Consider the following 19,149-nt stretch of genomic DNA (forward strand, 5'->3'; position numbering starts at 1 on the left):
GTTGCACATCCTCTAGCGTTTAGTGAGAGAAGGTTTACTGAGGTCATTATTTTATGGTTTAGTTTTACTTTGGTGCGGTAATCCTCATTTCCTTTACGGATAGTTACGCTGCCGCTGGGATTCGTGTAATATATCCTGTGAAACTGAACTATAAGTGATTGTAAACTATTATAAAAATCGTTATTACTACTAATAACACACAAATTGTTCTGCTATATGACTTGCGCACTGCACAAAGTATGAGATAAATTGGAATCTGAATTGAACCACATATGAAAAATTGTAGTGTTATTTCTTAAACTGTATATAATTATATTAAACTGTATGTATGTATTATTATAATTATTACTACGGGCAACTCAAAAGAATCCACAGACTCATCGATGGAGGTCCTGAACATCATGTCCATCACACCTATTCGACATTCACGCAGTACCTATCATACTTTGGCTTGAACTCATTCACAGTCATAGCACCCACAACAGACTCTGGCAGCTTATTCCACTCATTTCCCACTTTAAAAGTAAAAAACTGGCTCTTACACCATTATTAAACACACTCTTGCCCAGCTTCTATGATTCGGAGAACTAGCGGACACCTATGGAAGCTGGGAAAGAGTGGGGTTAGCAGGGATGTTAGAGCTGGGATCTTTACTTTTAGAGTGGTAAATAAGTGGAATAAGCTGCCAGAGTCTGTTGTGGGTGCTATGACGGTGAGTGAGTTCAAGGCAAGATATGATAGATACTGTGAGAATGTCGTATAGTTGTGTGGACACGATGTTTAGGGACTCCCTCGATGAGTTTAAGGACTCCCTGGAGTCGCCCGTAATAATAGTAATAGTAATAGTAATAATTACTCCTTACTTACAAATTTAATTAAAACTGAAAGCATAATATTTTATTTATCATTATTTTGTATTATTTTTTAATTCACTTTAAGTGTATTGTTATTGTTTATTTATTTTTCGTTAAATTGCCAAATCAGTAATTTTCTTATAAGTCCGGGTAAATGAATTCAGTTGGATCAGTGGAAGTCAAATAGCGAGCCAAGTGAATACGATTATAAGCAAAGTGTAAAAACTCGATTGTAGCTTAAATATTAAATATTCCAAAGCACATTACATCGATTTTTTACTTAGGTTAAGTCCCATGTGAATATTCTAAAAAAATAAACTTTGTTTGTCTCAGTATAGTTTCTATTAGATGTTTTTGTAAATAACTCTTTTGAAGCTAACTGTATATACTGCTTTAATAAGAATAGGTTAGAGTGTTAAAAACAAAGGCAATGTTTTTGTCGCCGAAGCTATACATGGTGGCATTAGAAATATTGTTATTGAAACTTGTGTGTATGAGAAAGGATTACAGGCTTTAAGTGTAAACATCAGAAAGTCAGTCAGAAAGAGTTCAAAAAACTTTCCGATGGCCGGCAACTTACAATCAAAAGAAAGGAAGGAGAACCAAAGGCCTGCCAAATTTGAAACTTAAGATGAAAGACTCATACTGATTCTTTGGGGGTTGCCAAACTTCATGCGAGGTCTCAGAGGAGGCCTAATAAAAAGGGACTGAAGCAAGCAGAAGGGATCCCGGTTCCAGAATTGCTATCAGAGAGAAGGCCGCCCGGTCCAGAGTTGCCATCAGAGAGGCTGCAATCCATGTTGCTTGAGAGAAGAATTTCCCGCTTCCAGAAAGGAGCTTCTCGGTTCGAGTCGTCGCTAGAGAGAGACTACTTCTAGACCGCAGACAAGGTTTCAAATTGCCGAAAGGATAGGTTCCAATTGCCGGGGAAAAGTTTCCAGGCCAGTGCGGGATCTAGTTAACAGTTGGCGGCAGTTCTAGCTGTTGAAACGGCAGAAAAAGAAGGCAGTCGTCCAGGCATTTTCGGCGAGCCCAAGCAGAGGAGAAAAGGCAAGGCAAATTTCCCGAAGCACCTCGCTCGTAAGTTTTTATTTTCGCCGAGGGAGAGTAACCTTTTCCCGGAGCTGAATGAGCCCACAGCCCGTTACGTTCCTGATGAGATTCAGCCAAGCTAAAATTTCCTGAAGAAGATCTGAGACTAAAGAATTGCAAAAGCACTTTTAGTGAAAGACTTTTTACTGAATGTGAAGTACAGAGCCTTTGTAAGTTCAAAACTTTTATATAATTCCTGTTATAGTTGATACAAGAAAGACTTTTAAGATAATGTTTAATAGTTTTAAGAAATGTCCATAAGAGAATCAATTGGCATGTTAGAGGTTGATATCAAATGTGTAAAGATAACGTAACACAGATTTAGGTAACCTCTTTACGAGTAAGCTTAGAGATTAATAAGTAAAATTTTGTAAACTGAGAATAGGTAACCTTATGTTACCTATTCTCAGTTTATAGTTTATTTCTTATGTTAAAGAAAGTATTTAATGTTGAAGAAAGAAGGTTCAAATTTTTGCTAAAGAGTTTTTATAGATGGATAGAGAAAGCAATCTCCCTAACGTTAAAATTGTGTATATTTCATAGTAATGTAAATTTGAATTTCTTGTTATAAGAGTGTTGCCTGTTTATTTATTTACAACTGCACTGTTTCTAAAATAAATCGGACTTGTTGAGCGGGAATCTAAGTGAGTTGGCCAAAGCGTGAAATTAAGAAAAAGAATAGACTGTTTGTGAAAGTTTTAATGTAGGAATTTGTGTTAGAGAAAGAGAGAGAGAGAAATCTACCAGCCATATATGTTAGTTATTTTTGCTAATCAAAGATATTAGTGGCGCAGTCTCGTTTTAAATAAATTTTCTAATATCTTAGGCATAAGACTCGTAATGCGAAAGGTAGATAAACATAGCACGTAATAAGATAAACAAGAGAGATTCTGAGAGAGAGAAAGCGCGCGCAGCAAATTAGAATAACGGAGAATAAAGTATAGAGTAAAAGACATCACAAGTAATTAATAGAAATTAAAAGCATACAAAGTTAAATAATAATAAGAGTTTACAATGTCGCAGTAACGACTGGATAGCAAAAGTAGACGTATAACAAAAGCACATCGTATGCGTTTCGTTTAATTTGAGGATAATCATGAGTGTATCAAAGAAATCGAAGACGTATCATTTTCACAAGGCATGGGAAACGTATTTTTTCTTTACAATGGTAAATGGAAAGTGTTGTTGTTTGATTTGTAATTCATCTGTAGCAATTCCAAATAAAGATAATATTGAGAGACATTTTCGATCGCTACATGCAAACTATGATGAAGATTTTCCCAAAAATTCCAAAATACGTAAATGAAAAATTATAAATTTAAAGGCAGGACTTTCTGGTCAACAAAATAAGATTTAGAAAGTAATAAATAAACCAATATCAGTCACTGTTGCATCTTTGAAAGTGTGTCATTTATTAGCAAAAGCAAAAAAAGGCTTTTACTGATGGAGAGTTAATAAAACACTCCATCAGTAAAGTTATTTTCTGATTTTAAAAATAAAAATGAAATCATTTCGAATATTAAAGATTTACAACTTTCCAGAACAACGGTTATGAGAAGAGTTGAAATTTTAAGTGCCGATCTGAATACTCTGTTAATGTCAGACATTCACAAGTGCGTTGCGTTTTCAGATTTGATGAATCTGATTTGATGAATCAAACGACTTCACTGATATTGCTCAGTTAATGGTATTTATTCGCATGGTATTTCAAGATTATTCAAGTAAAGAAGAACTTTTGAAAATTATACCATTATTGGGAAGGACTAGGGGAGAAGACATTTTTTCGGCATTTGATGAATTTGTGAAACAACACAAACTTCCGTTTTTTAAACTTGTGTCTATTACTACTGATGGTGCTCCTGCAATGATAGGTAATAAATCAGGCTTCATTTCATTATGTCAAAACGATGACAAATATCCAGATTTTTTAACGTACCACTGTGTTATTCACCAACAAGTACTGTGTACTAAGAGATGTTTTGGATATTACATTTAAAATTGTAAATTCTGTTCGAGGAAAAGCCCTGCAACGGCGGTTATTTAAATTACAGGCAGATGATGATAGGGAACTTCTGTTGTACAATAATGTTCGCTGGCTCAGCAGAAGTCAATTTTTAGAAAGATTTCTTGTATTAATTAACGATATAAAAATGTTTCTTGGTGAAAAAGGAGATACTTATTTACAATTGAATGATAAAAGATGGTTGTTACACTTTTCATTTTTAGTAGATTTTTGTACGAAATTAAGCAATTTAAATTTAGAGTTACAAGGTAGAGATAAAAATTTAATTGACATGTTAAGTTCAATAAAAACTTTCCAACAATACTTACTTTTATTAAAGAAAAATATAAATGACCGCGAATTTAGACATCTCCCATATTAAATGTTTTTGAACAAAATCAAGAAATGCTTCGCTGTGATTTAAAAGAATTTATTCGTGAAATAGAATTAGTCGAGGAAGAAATAAATTCAAGATTTAAAGATTTTAATAAAACTGAAATGATTGTCTTTATTATCAATAATCCATTTCAAGAAAACTTGAACATCACAGAAATTTCAAATAAAATTAGTGGGCTGTTTGATGAAAACCAAGCTGAAGTAGAAACTTGAGATAATAAACATTCTGAATAGTTTACATTTAAAATCAATAAACGATGAAGTCATTTGGAAGTATGCACATGAAAAATTCCCAATATTAACTGATATTTCGAGAAAAATTGTGTCGTGTTTCGGATCGACATACTTGTCAGAATCCGCTTTTTCAAATATGACCGTCATTAAAAAAATCAATTAAGAAACCAAATTACAAATCATCATTTGGATGATTGTCTGCGATTGGCCACTTCTTCATATCAACTTGAATATGAAAATATTGCGAGGTCCAAACAATGCGAAATTTCACATCAATTTTTTTTTTCTTTAAATCAACTAGCATTTCCTGTAACTTGTCAGTTTTTAATCAATCTGTTGCTTTTTCTAACTTTGGTTTTCCAAAATAGAGAAATAAATATTTTATTTCAATATATTTGTTATTTTTTGTTGTATTAAAATAATTATAAGTGATAACTAAATTTTTAAATACACAAATAAAGTTTTTACTTGTGTATTTTTTAGTTGTTTATTTGTGCATAATCAGATATCAGGTTGGGGGAACGTGATCTATATAAGAGAGTAGATCGCCGAATAACGTTTTATAGAAAAGTAGCTCGCGTAGTAAAAAGGTTGGACACCACTGTCATAGGGAGGCGGAAGGCTTTTCGTTTGAAACTCGGTTTTTTTATCCCACGAAACAGAAAAACTGGCAAGAAAAACACAAACACACAGTTTGCACTGACATAATACGCTGACGTTTTAAATTTAGCTGCTTTTGATTAATCGTAACTCATACTGCTTACTACCAAAAGAAATATATCATCTTTCCTTCCAACACTGTCAACTGCCCTACGTTCGCCAACAGTTTCATTCTCATGCATTATCTCATTGTTAAACCTCACCTTTCAAGCCATATTTCAAGTTCTGAGCTAGCATTTCCATTGAGATTCACAAACCTATTACATTTATTCTTAATTCGTTTACTTTGATTCCATTTTACATATCTATAAAAGCTTTTGAGGGTCTGATGAAGCGGAGCATTTCTAGCTATCTGCCGCTTATGTCTATTACACTTAAACTGATTGGTAGCTGATTGATCAGATTAATACTCTTTCCATACCATTTTCTTAGAACGCATTTCTTTGAGAACTTTGAGAAAGATGATGTCCATCCGACTGAATCCAAATTATTCCGAAATTTCTTTTTCTGAATAAACTGTAACTTATGCGTGGTGAGCTCAGTATTAATATTACTTCTATTTATCTATTATAATCTATTTTTATTTATTATATTCTATTACCTATTCTATTATTACTTCAATATATCATCGATTTCATTTAGATCTTCTCTAAGCTGCAATATGCCCAATCTTCTTTTTTCCCATTTAATCTTTTGCCATTATGAACTCGATATCAAGTACATCCTTAAACAACTGATTTGTAATTGACTAAAAGTATGGGAAACTCTTCGCTTATCACTTGTAACGAAGAATAATTCTGAGACTATTTATTTATTTATTTTTTAAAAATAATAATTTTCTTTAAAATTTGTAAGAACTGCTTTCAGAAGTAGCGAAGTTAATTTATAGGATAATAGTCTTTGATTAAGAATTACATTGTTGGGCCTGATAATAAGTTTTATTAAAATAACGATTACCAACTTTCACCAAATACTGATCCACTAAAATGATTCCATTATATGAGTACAGACATATAGATAAAATTCAGATGGATAAAATATGATTCTCCAGCACTTGTCATTCTAAAACACACTTACAATATGATTAAGATGAGTCTTTTCACAATGAAGTGACACTGCATGTAAATCATCCGGGTTCTGTACTTTTTAAGGACCGTACTATTGTGATATTATTTTACATGACACCTCCGAGGGGTCCATGGACTCATCACGAGAGAGCAAGCTACACTACCTAGATCCTACATAATTTTTCATCACACAATGTGCTATCTACTGTCCACTAACGGTGTTTTTGTCTCTGTAAGCTTATGTGCGATGTTTTTCATCGCACATCATTGGTTAGAGAACACATGTTCCAGGAGACCCTTTGATTCCTTGATTACAATAGTGATCGGTTACTTCACCTTTGATTGAAAAAGTCCATACAGGTTTCCTCTCGTCATTACGAGAAGCGAATTATCTTGATTCTACTTGTAGAGTACACTGTTCAGTCGATCTTCCAAAAAATATATTACAAAAGTCATTTTAATATATGATTTCAATAACAAAAAATATATGAAAATATTTGTATATGTTTTTCCAAATTTAACTGATTATTGAAATTTTTCATATACTTATAGGTGTGTAGATGATGAGGACAAAAGTTTAGCCTTAGGGACTGTAGAAGTAGCGCTCTGTCTTCTTGGTAAGTACTAAGTGTGCAATGATATCTCAGGATCTGAATTAATAGTTGAATCTCTGTCTTCCATAATTAGCCATGTTAGAGATTTTAATAACTGAATGGATATTTTAAGATTTGTCGATGTCCCTGAATGCTTCGTATACACTTTCATCCTCAGTGTTTTTATTTAGCGAGTATATTTATAGAAAGTGGATGCACAGCATGTGACGATCAGTAATAAATAGTATGCTAATTTTTGATGTAATATCAGCAAAATTAAAACCGAATAAAACTGAAAAGATGAATTCAACGTTTAACGATGATAGTTTATTGCTATTTTTGCTGGAATATACGTTGTTTTGCTGCTACATTAAGTCAAAGAGGAAACTGATGGAACTCAAAGTTTAAAGTTTGATTGTCATATGGGTGTAATATATCTACATATTTAATCATCCAGACATTTTATAGATTCGTTGTTAATTTATTTTAATATTTCTTAAAACATAAGAATACTAATGATACTCAGCTTCGTTTAATTTTAAGGACATCTTGTTTCGGTGTATTCATACATTAAATACTTAAAATAATCTTTGTTATAAATGAAACATGTACGACTTTCCATTCTACAGAACGTAGAATACAAAAAAGTACCTTTGAACACTAGTTCTTTAATTTAATATAGAATGAACAGGATAGAGATTCGAATTTTTAAATATTATTCAAGATATAAAAAGAGATAATAAGGCTAATTTTCATCTCCCAGATGTCATGCTTATTAATTAAAATGACGTAATCAAGTTAAATAAAAATCTCGTAGCGCCTTTTTTTTATTCCAAAGAGAGACTGCAGGAAGAACCCTAACTAACTTTTGACGATCGTTGGAAATGATTTGAAATCACCCATAATTTTTGACTAAGCAATGAGACAGAGTACGGCAAAAATTGACGCCATCTTGTGATCCTAAATCATAACAACCGTATTGCCTGTAGTGGTGTGTGAATTCTAATGTCGAATTTTCTATAATGCAGATTCACAATACAAATTTCCAGAAGACAAAAATAAATTCACATGTCTGGACTGAAGCTTGACTAACGCAAGAACTAGCTGGAAAAATGGAAACATTTGTCTTGTTGTCGACTAGAATTAAAAACCTACAATAACCTTTCTTCTAGGGGTCTGGAATTGAGATATAGGAAGCATTACCACCACATTACATAGGCACTTCATGTTATTTGATAAAATTGATAATTAATTAATGGTGTGATGAAGTAAAACAATTACTAATTTTTAACATTATATATGCAATATAATTAAAAATAACCATTTTCGTTATTATTTGTAAGTTTTATTTATTTATTTTTTTAGGGTTCATTCCATACCCATTAATTTCTGGAGCTCTGACAGATTCCGCATGTCTAGTGTGGGAAGAAAGTTGTGGGGACACTGGAAACTGTTGGATCTACGATGCTGATAAGTTTCGTTATTATCTGCATGGTTTGCCAGTTATGTTTCTGTTTCTTGCAGCGCTTGCCAACGTGTTGGTTTGCTTTTTTAGTGCAAGGTTAAAAAATATTTACGATGACGAAGAGGTGGTTTCAAAAACTACTGATCCTGCTCACAGACGACCGAGCATCGATTCATTTAGTGCACCGGAATGTAAATAAAATACAAGGAAATATTAATGCAACAAATTATATATTACCTCATTTGTGTACATAAAGAAATAAAAGATATATAGTCAACCAAGGTGATTTACGTGCTTCAATTTTAATGGCATTTCCCGATCTTTACTATATTCTACTATATTAGAATATAATTTGCTTCGAATATAACGTTTTTCTGAAAAAATTCATAACTCGAAATATGTTTTCAGAACTTCAAAATTGACCGGTACTTAATGACTCACTCGCTTTGCATTTTGCGTTGCAAACCATTTGTAATAATCTTTATTGAGCCACTAAAACAAATGATATTTTATTAATATCGCAATAATACTGTATCGGCCATCCCATACGATGCTGAAACGCAACTACATATTGTAATCAAATTTGGACGCGAATGAGTGGCCTATTTCGAAGAAGTAACTTCATTAAAGATCGAATTTTGCACTTTGTAAAATAACAAATCAAATTTTAAAAAGTAATTTTGCTGTACTGTAATCTGCAATGCGTAATAAAAGGCATGCCATTTGGATGTTTCTTAAAATGCATGGATATCTGAAAGCAGTTCCTTATAGACTCTTATGGTTGACTGTATATCTATAATTCTCTACTTGTTATTTTATGTCACACTGTCAATCGAGTCTACCTCTTGAGAAGTATGCTGTGATGAAATATCATCATACCCAGTGGACACTTTTTGTGCAAATAAATAGCATCCATCCTGTTTTTGCTTACTTTTTGATTCGGATAAATATAAAGTCACTTGTGTATTCATTCACCGTGGAAACATAGACCGCTTGAGAGAGAAAGAGAGAGAGAGAGAGAGAGAGAGAGAGAGAGAGAGAAGAGAGTGAGAAACATATAGTGAATACCCATGTTTACATTTAATTGTAGGTAGTTGATTAGTATTGAGGTAACTGGGATCGTTGTCAGTTGGAATTGAAATGAACATCTATCGTTAAAAGATCGATTTTTACGAATCCAAAATCAGGTCTACGTTGTGAATTCCGACAATAATACATTATTAGAGCACTTTCCAAGTAGCGTATACATTTAATGAAGAACATGAAACACTGGTAAATTTTTGTGCAAATAAATACATCTTATTATATATTACATGCAATATTATTTTATGTAGTCATTAATTTTATAGGGAATTTCACAAAGATACTTTCCGAATTCAAATACTTATATTTCTAATTCTGCTTTTATGCTATTAAAGCAACAATTCTGCTCTCACGAGTTCTGTTCTTCAATGCTACTCGATAAACAAGAATGTTGCTCCTTGCAAGAAGATAAAATCTATGATGATCTTAAGAGGTGGAATGAAGCTGCATTTAGAATGGTTTCACCGTCAAAATATTCGATTCGGAAATATAGAAATCTTACTCAGGTGAGTTACCTCTGCAAGAAAGGTGGACAGAGGAGACTAGAATTCTTTTGAATTTCCATTTAGTTGGGATTATGATCTAAGCAGTTAAGACCACGATGTCAGTATAGTTTGTGTGTTAATTGCGTTTCTCCAGTTAGGCTGTTTGGCAGGATGAAAAACTCGTAAGCGAAAAGCGTGCGAATCTTTCATTCTGCAATACGAACCTAGGTTTTTCCAGTTGAAGACAAATGTTGCGACGTCTTCTGACTGTATGCATCTTCTGACAGCAAAGACAAGAAGAGCGGTTACATGAATGTGTGACCAGATTTAAGAGAAAAGTTTGCAAGTAGCAGTCCAAAATCCTTTCACCAAGCCAGTCGACAGTTGCAGATGGCGGTTCTTCGGAGACCATCATACCATAATGGTATGATGGTTTCCGAAGAACCGTTTACATCTGAATATGATCCCTATGTCTTCAGAAAGAATGAATGAATGATAACATATGGGTTATTTTCATCTTGTGTGAAGTATGGAAAAGAACATAGATGACAAAAATCGTGTCTGATTGGCAAGATTAATAACCACAACTACCACTTTTATCTTCGCAAGAAAATTCTCTTCTCAGAAACCGAAAAAGATACTCGAGGTCCAGTAAGACTTGAAAAAGGTTTTGTGCAGTGTGAGAATAGAAGGTAAGAAGGACTATTGCCGTTTATTGAGACCGCCATTATTGGGTACCTGCGTAGCAACACGGTAGTGTTCATGATGATAGATCTGCAGAAGAAAAAGTCTTTAAAGATTCAATTCTAGTCACTGATTAGAGAAACCTTTTTAGACTTTTTTTTCCAGCTGGTTCCTGAGTTAGTGATCTGACTGCAACTGAGAAAATTGTTGCACTCACATGATTTATTTCTCACACTAATACAATTGACTAACCTTCTTCATGTGGATATGTGATACAGAACTGTAATTTCAGGCAGAAATCATATCGCAATTTGGAAGTACCCACCAAAAGATGGAACAACAAAAGAAACAGAAACATAATATTACAGATGGTATAGCATTTAAAGACGTGGATTTCAATCTCATCTAGAACGCGAAATACATTTATAAAGACTTTTCAACTGAAGGTGAATTAGCTGATCTCATATAGAAAGTTTTACGATTTTCTTCCCTGAACTCGGATTTTTCTTTTTGCAAAAGCGAGAAACAGGCAAAAATACGAATTATGTTAATTTGATACAGCCATAATACTAAACAACGATGATAACATTTAATTTAGGAAATTAGTTAAAAGTAAATTTAAGAACCAAAATATTTTCCAGTTCTCCTTAAACTCTTGCAGAATTCTGAAAAATATGCGGGAGTATAACGCAAATGTTAAAAAAATGAGATAAACTATTTCTACATATAAATATTTTTAGTTTTAAGTTCTTTTTCCTGAAAATATTTTAAACTAAAATATTGAAAATACTGAACTATTTTTGCGGCTTGACGTAAAGTAAATGACGTTGCATAACTAAATAGTTAAATAACTTCAAATAACAACAGAGGTGACAGTGTGACATAGAAAATGTGTTAACCAGTAGAAATCGGCACCAATCAGAAGCGACAGAAGTGGTAGAAGAATCTTCAGTAGAAATAGAAAACAAGCAATTGAAATTATACTATATAGTATATCACGAAATTAAAATTATACTGCATGATGCATTATTTAAGATTATATTTAATTAACATTAAAAAAATCAGCTAACGCCTTTTTATTCCCGTATAGGGAGTAGGCGAGGCCATTTAGCCCTATCTAACTTTTGGAGACTGAGTGGGCAGTTCAATCTCAACTGGCACCAATCAGAGATAGAAGGCCCAAGGCTATCACTGATTAAGTGGCACACAATGAAGAGAGACGGCTCAACATGTGCCGCTATCTTGTGGTCCTAACCCTAACACAATATATTTAATGTCTGAAATAACGTGGGTTCTAGGGTCGATTTTCTTGAGTTTACAGGGAGAAAAATCCAGGAGAAATAACCTGCTTGCCCGATCCAGAGATCGACTAACTCGGGAATTGGTCGAAAAAAGGCTTAGAAAAATTTCCTCTGTTCGAAAGCAAAGTCTTTCTTCGTTTTAAAGTAAATTAATTGTAAAAAAATTATTTTTTATTAAAAAAATTAAAAATGAAAATTAATTTAAATAATCAAAGTTTAAAAATATTAAATTAAAAGTATTTAATTAGCAATCAAAATTATACACGGTATAAAACATTTTTTAATCCTTTGAACCCTGTATACTGGCAAAGCCTGTCCTAAAGCATATCTCCGAAAGGCCAGTTTTATAGCCTCACTATATACGGCATTATCCGGAGGTTCATTGAAGGTCTATTCACAGCGAATAGAGTTGCTCGCTTTGGTTTGTGCTAATCATATATCTATACGGTTTGTAAGGTCAGTTAGTGCGATCATGGTGCAAAAAAGGTAAGGAGCCCAAGATTAGAAGGGGAAAGTTAAAATCAGAAATGAAGAAAATTTTGAAAGTACAATTATCGTAAGAAGGTAGTATTAATTAATTTTACAGGATTCGGAATTTACAGAATATTTGGGAATAAAAGGAATAGTTCATTTAGAGTGTTTATGTAAGTTTCGTAAAATATCTAAGGAAAAATAAACAATGGGCATGTGTTATAACGTTGAATGAAAAAAAAAGTTACTGAAGAAAAGGGAAAGACGTTAACAATATAAATGAAAGAGCTCGATAAAACTGAGAAAATATAAAGAAATAAGAAATAAAGTTAATGATATAAAACGGAAGATAATACTGAATATCCTGTTCAACACAATCTTTGTAGAATATGGAAACAATTGAAACTCTTAAAATAATAGATTGAATATGCGAAATTTATAAAAGCGGAAGGGATAAACAACATTATTATAGTTTAGTCATTTTTTCTTCTTTTTTTTTGCCGCTAGAGTCAGATAAGCCAGAGACAGTTCAGGTAAGTATATATCAATAATTACACGAAATGGTATTCTGACGACTTGCCAACTAATGTAGTTGTACCAATACCACAAGTACCACATGTGTTCCAGATAGGTGTTACGTTTGTAGGAAGGGGGGGGGGGGATTAACAATTCACAGGGAAACAAATCAACCAGCCACGCACCTACTAAATCAGTGCTGGAAATAAAAAAAAGTAGACTCCGGTTGGCTGAAAACCCAGCCTGTTTTCAGCCAACCGGAGTCTACAGTAGGCCAGAAGCAAAACCGTTGGTGTCGACAACAATTTCTTTAGTATGGAGATTGTTGTCGACATCACCATGCCCTTCATTCCCTACTGAACACACCTTGCTACTAATTCTTACCATCTGGGAATTGTTTCGGACTAGATATTGCCCTCCATGGAGATAATGTGGCCGAATGGATGTGGATTCCTCCAGAAGGATAACGCGTTACTTTACAAGACTCACATTGTGCAAGCATGGTTCAAAAAGCATAGCGAAGCAGTCTGTGTTTCCCTGGCCGCTAATTCTCTTGATTTGTATCCAATGAACATTTGTGGAATCATTTGGAACACAGTATCCACCGGTCGACGCCAATGGTTCGCTGGATCTTTGCTGGCCTTCGGGTCGTTATTCTATTTAGTTGGTCCAGAATATCCCCGGACGCCTTCCATGGCCTAATGAGTCAACGCTAAGGATGCGCAAATATTATCTCGGACAAAGGAAGTCCAACCTTTGACCTCCTTTGTCATAGAGATTTGGAAAATCAAAACATAAAAATCATAACAGGAAGAGGAAAGAAGAAATGTTCGTAAATAGAAAAATGACTGTCGATATTTATAGACGTTTATAGAATGACGATATTTCAGCACTATATTTTAATTCTCTCTCTCTCTCTCTCTCTCTCTCTCTCTTCTATTTTCACACTATTTTAGTTGTTTTCGTTGATTTCTATTTAAAATCATTTATCGTCTTATTTTACAATAAAAGTTTCAATGCACTTATTATACCTTCACGCAGTATTAATTACAAAGTCCAGAGTTTTATTTAGTGCAAAGTACATTATGGAGACCCGCCGAAAAGTCGAAGAGATAGCGTAAGAAATATAGAAGTGTTTTTACTGTAAACACTTTATCTCCTCATCGTAGGAAACGATGAGTGATGAAGTGGGAAATGGAATGCCCAAATTTGGAACGAATGGCAGTATTTAAAACGCATCAGCGAATAATTTTAATATTATTGAGGGAGCATAGCATTATGAAGACTGAAGCAAATAAAGCGACAATAATTTAGGTTTTAATTAGTGAATCGGAATTGCTAGGATAAACCAAAAAAACAGGAAAGCCTATTTATTTTTTATTAAATATTCACTCTACGTTATCCGCTGTTTTTTTTTTTTTTTTTTTTTTTTTTTTTTTTCTCGCACACTTATTAAGTTGCGGCACGGCACGTGATTCTTAATAGCATTAGCGTTAGCAGATAGCATACCATCTGCTGACGCTTTTTATTTCCTATAGGGAGCAGGCGATACCGTTTTAACACTAACTTTTGAGATTGAGAGGGCTATAAATATACAGAAAAAAATTATATATGGAAATGAATGCCTTTGCATTAATGTTTCGAAGACTTAAAAGATGATTATCACTCAGAACGAATCCACAGACCACAGCGTGAACAAAGACAGAATTTCCTATTAGGGTTCTTCATGTTGTTTCGGTGACCACATAGTTGAGCCATCTACAACATTAACTGCAAATATTCGGTTTCGCTTTCCTTTAATCATGGCAAAATATTTTGATTCTTTTCTGCATTCTTGATAATGTTCCAAATAGGCATACATCCATCCTACCTACCTACCTATCCTCTTCGTTACCTGCTGCTGAAATTTGTCTTTCCAGTTAACGCTGTTTTTGCAACATCTTCTGGTACTAATTCTTTTTTCTGTCATTCACTGCCGATTAAGTTTAAGCGTTACCTTTTGTTTCTGGGATTCATGTCAAAACCATTCTTGGAATCGCTCATCTTTCTAGTTTCTTAGACAAGTTTTTTCATCAAACTATGATAACGTTTTTATAAACGTTTATAAACATTAGCGTAGCGAAAACATTGGTCCTCCTTGACAGGAATATTTCAGCCATCTCGCAAGTAGCAAGTCGTGGAATTCTCGAGTGCAAAGTTAGGGTACTAAGGGATAAATCGGAATTGTCCTCTTTAGATATATAAATATATACTTTGTGTTATAAATTAACTCAGTAGAAAACTTTACATTTAGAAACTGTCTGTACATTATGATTATATACATAACCATATTTTATACAACTATGCGCTGTTAGTCATACAAATAAGTATTCCAAATAATGAACTTCGTATGCAATAACGTTTAATAGATGCAATTAAAATGTAATGTTTGCAATGAAATATGTTTAATCCTTAACCAATCTTCCTTCAGAACAGAACTGATTTATGTACAAATATTTTTAATTTTGAAATCAGCAAGAAACAACAGCCTAAATTTGCCTTCAGAATCGAATAACTATACAAAATAATTATTTACACCAAATATTCATATCAAACTATATTGTAATATAATTGATTTATAAATAAAATGTGTGTAATAAATAAATATATAGTACACGCACTCTGACTGTTGCTATTGTAGCTCCTGAGGATTCTTCATCTGCACATGAAACGCTGTATTCCTTTTAACAACAAAGTCCAGACAACACATGTGGAACTTATGAATTTATCCCTCGACTACAAGAGTCACGATGAGTACTGGAAACAGGGGAAGATATTTCCCCTCCTCTTAACACTGCTATTACATGGTGTAAAACCAAAACCACATATTACCAGTATTATTTTTACAACAAATTGCCTTTACTTTGTGATTTAGTCTTGGAAACGTCAGTGAATGATTAAAAAAAAAAATAGTAACATTTGCGCTAAACTGGGTTGAGCGGCTTGGAATTACGATCGAATCAATCAGCAGCTTAGAAGATGTTATACTAAATAAACAGTATATTGAACACATAATAAGCAGTATATTATAACTGTTTATTATGTGTTTTGTTACAAAACAAAAAAACTAAGTTCTTACTGATGAAAAACATCGGTTATCTCTATATGACACTGGCTAACTCACCTTCAGGCATAAAACCCTTACATGGTTCCTCGCGATCCAAACGCATCACGTTTAGATCGCGAGGAACCATGTATTTAGTGATTTTTTCCACTTTCCTTAATAATATTTTTTTTTCTCGCAAGCGTAGAGATTGGATTAAATTATTATATTTTTATACTTCTGTGGAATGTTTTATACAACGCATAATACTCCTCACGTGTCATACGTACTTTTCTGTGGTCTGCTGTAAAGTTGTGATAATCACAATGAAGGAATTGACATTCTTATATATCCTAAAAGAAAAAGAACAAATTATTAAAATTTGATGAAATATGGGGATTTAAGATATGTTTAAATCAGTTGCTTTAATATCATTTTTTCTATGTGTTTATCAGAACTTTTCAACCCCCGCGTAGAATATCTTTATAAAAGAGTACATAATTTAATTGATGATTAGGCTTTGCCTTACGGCTATACCGTCCTTAACTAATTTATAATAAGAAAATCTAATACAAAACGCATATTATTTTTGTAAAGGTCGGTTTACATCCTTACAAATAACCAGAAACAATTTGAATCTCTACATGATTACCAGGAGTGTATATTCAGGATGTACAAGGTGTTCCGTGCACAGCCATGGGATAGCAATATCACCGATATTATATTTTTGCATTTATTCCTGTTAAAGACTTCCCTAATTGTTTCTGGCTTCGCGCGATTCTTAAAATTAAACACAATGTACTTATGCTTCATGAAGATGACACTTTTCAATTGGTAAACATTTCATCACATTGGCGTTAATAGCCGTGGTGTGCGGTCACAAATATGGACATGAGAACTTTGAACAGACGTACAGATGGCGCTGCGGGTCAAATTCTTAGCGTTCCAGTAGTTTAGAATCACCCAGAAGACGAGGAAGAGTGTGCGCTGAGACAATAGCATCCAGAAATCAGTGTCTGTGATTGGTTATTGTGTCAACCAATCCAATTGTACGTTTTTATTTGTGATGAGTTGCTGTTTTTGAGTTTCATCTGTTTTGTGTGTGAGTGTGAACTGACGTGTTCAGGACACACCTATCTGGACAAGTTTTTAATCTATATAATTTTCTAAAAATAATTTATAACTGTTTGCCCATATTTGCAACGCGAAACAGTTTTAACAATCTATTGAATGTTCCGTTTTCTGCCAGAAACTGCGGATTGTATGATTATCGTGGAAGGAGATAAGCCTCGTCCTCCTCTTCCAAATATTACACCCTCGAGTAATCCAAATATAGCATTCTCCTTCATTATTGTTTTCTAATATATCTTAAAACAAACACATTGCCCTCATTCTATGTAGATATGGTTACAATTAATTGATAAAGTATTCAAAGATATCTTAAATTAATTGCACTGGACCAATTAAGATGAACCATGATGCGTTATGCACTCTAAAACTTTCATACATCATTAGATATATGAAGAGCCAAAGGCTTCAATTCGGCGACATATGACTTGTTTAAGTTAAGGGATATTACATCCCATATCGTTTCTTATCGAATATAGTAGAAACTATACACTTGATATTAACTAGGTCTACCTACTCACTGATGAGACCTCAATAAAGGTTGAAACTGGCCTGGGTAGTGACCTTCTCTCATAATGTAGAACAGTAATACAGCTCCTAGAAGCTAAGTTCACATTATGGGTAAATATCAAGAATAGTGATCGGAGCTTGCTCCACCTTAGACATGAGTTGCCTCAGCTTGCACCACCTTTAGGGTCAGTTGCTGCAGTATCCAGGTATTTGCTTACGCTTGGAATCGCCGAACTTTATATAGTTTCTACTATATTCGGCACGAAACTCTTTGAGTTTCTTATTCGGCTAAGAAACGATATGGGATGCAATACCCCTAACTTAAACTTTCATACATCAATCAAAATGCAATCATATGGAAACTGATGTGAATTTTGTAGCGTTGTTTGCATAAGCAACGTGACAGCACACCCAACCGAAATGGGCACGCCTTATTTATGGTAATTACCTAAAAGCTACTTTCTAGCCTCTGAATGATCACAGTTCATTAATTCGCATTGATGTTTCTTTTAATATTTACTTCTAAGTCGTATTTCTTCCTTCCATCAGGCTCTTTCCCTCCGATTCTCTTTTTTATCCCTTCACTTGGCTGTTTTCAATGCTCGTTTCTCAGTTTCATATTACAGTGCATTTCTTGTATTTGTAAACGTTAGATATTTTATTTTCGTTGCCATTATCTTATTACACCAACACGTGCGATTTGAATACTACTTTTCGTTGTTATTCCATCTCTCATATTACTCTAGTGTGAACCCACTTCACTGTGCACTGAACCCGTAATCTCAACTGTTCCAATGTTGCCCCCCCCCCCTCTCTCTCTACGTGATTTACAAGAAAGTGAACAGAAACTATCTTTTAAGTAGGCACAGACTTCACGAAACAAAACTGTGAACGTAATGTTTGTGTGATTATTCTAGTTAGAGCACAGAAATAGCAGATAAGCCTAATTCAACGAAGCATGCCCTACTTCACGAATCATTGAAAACAATTTTGTTTCGTAATTTTCTAAAGAAGTAATATGCAATGTAGAACTGCTTATATCTTAGCAAATTGCAACTAAATTACGACACTACTTGTTTACCTTTATTTTATTGCATATATTAAATCTACGTCAATTTTTTCTTCCTCCTTTCTTTACAATGTTCGAATTATCCGAGAATTCCAGTAAATGATTTGCCAATACTTCAGAAACAGCCAATTGCATTTGAATGAGTTTTCGTGTAAACATGCCTTTCTTGACCTTTCTTCAATTTATTTTCTTTATACAAATGATAAACATCAGATACTACATACAAGACGGAGAACTCTGCTCTGTCATCCTTCCTATCTCGTAAAGTTCTTATACATTATCCAAAAATGCTTACGGAAGTGTTGCACATAAGAAGGTCTCTCAGAATTTCTCACAGAGAAACGGAAATCTGATAAGTTGCGCGATGTAAATGCGCACTTGTTGGACTACAAATACCCACATTGGTAGCTAAAAGTTGCGACTGCATTTATCTATGTGTTTTTGTGTAATGTATGTA

The 19,149-nt window shown here is 33.7% G+C and overlaps 1 protein-coding gene across 1 annotated transcript in view; it reads left to right on the plus strand.

The window, feature by feature from the left end:
- Positions 1 to 8,562, plus strand: part of LOC150097503 (solute carrier organic anion transporter family member 74D-like) — a 34,003-nt gene extending 25,441 nt beyond the window's left edge. The window contains exons 8-9 of the mRNA XM_090406939.1: positions 6,858 to 6,922; positions 8,264 to 8,562. Coding sequence (XP_090263065.1) covers positions 6,858 to 6,922; positions 8,264 to 8,562 — 364 coding nt within the window. The remainder of the gene's footprint in view (positions 1 to 6,857; positions 6,923 to 8,263) is intronic.
- The last annotated feature ends 10,587 nt before the right edge of the window (positions 8,563 to 19,149 follow it).

This window comes from Typopeltis vanoorti, chromosome 17 (assembly GCF_054136105.1).
Source record: "Typopeltis vanoorti isolate ZY-2024b chromosome 17, IOZ_Tvanoo_1.0, whole genome shotgun sequence".
NCBI lineage: Eukaryota > Metazoa > Arthropoda > Arachnida > Uropygi > Thelyphonidae > Typopeltis > Typopeltis vanoorti.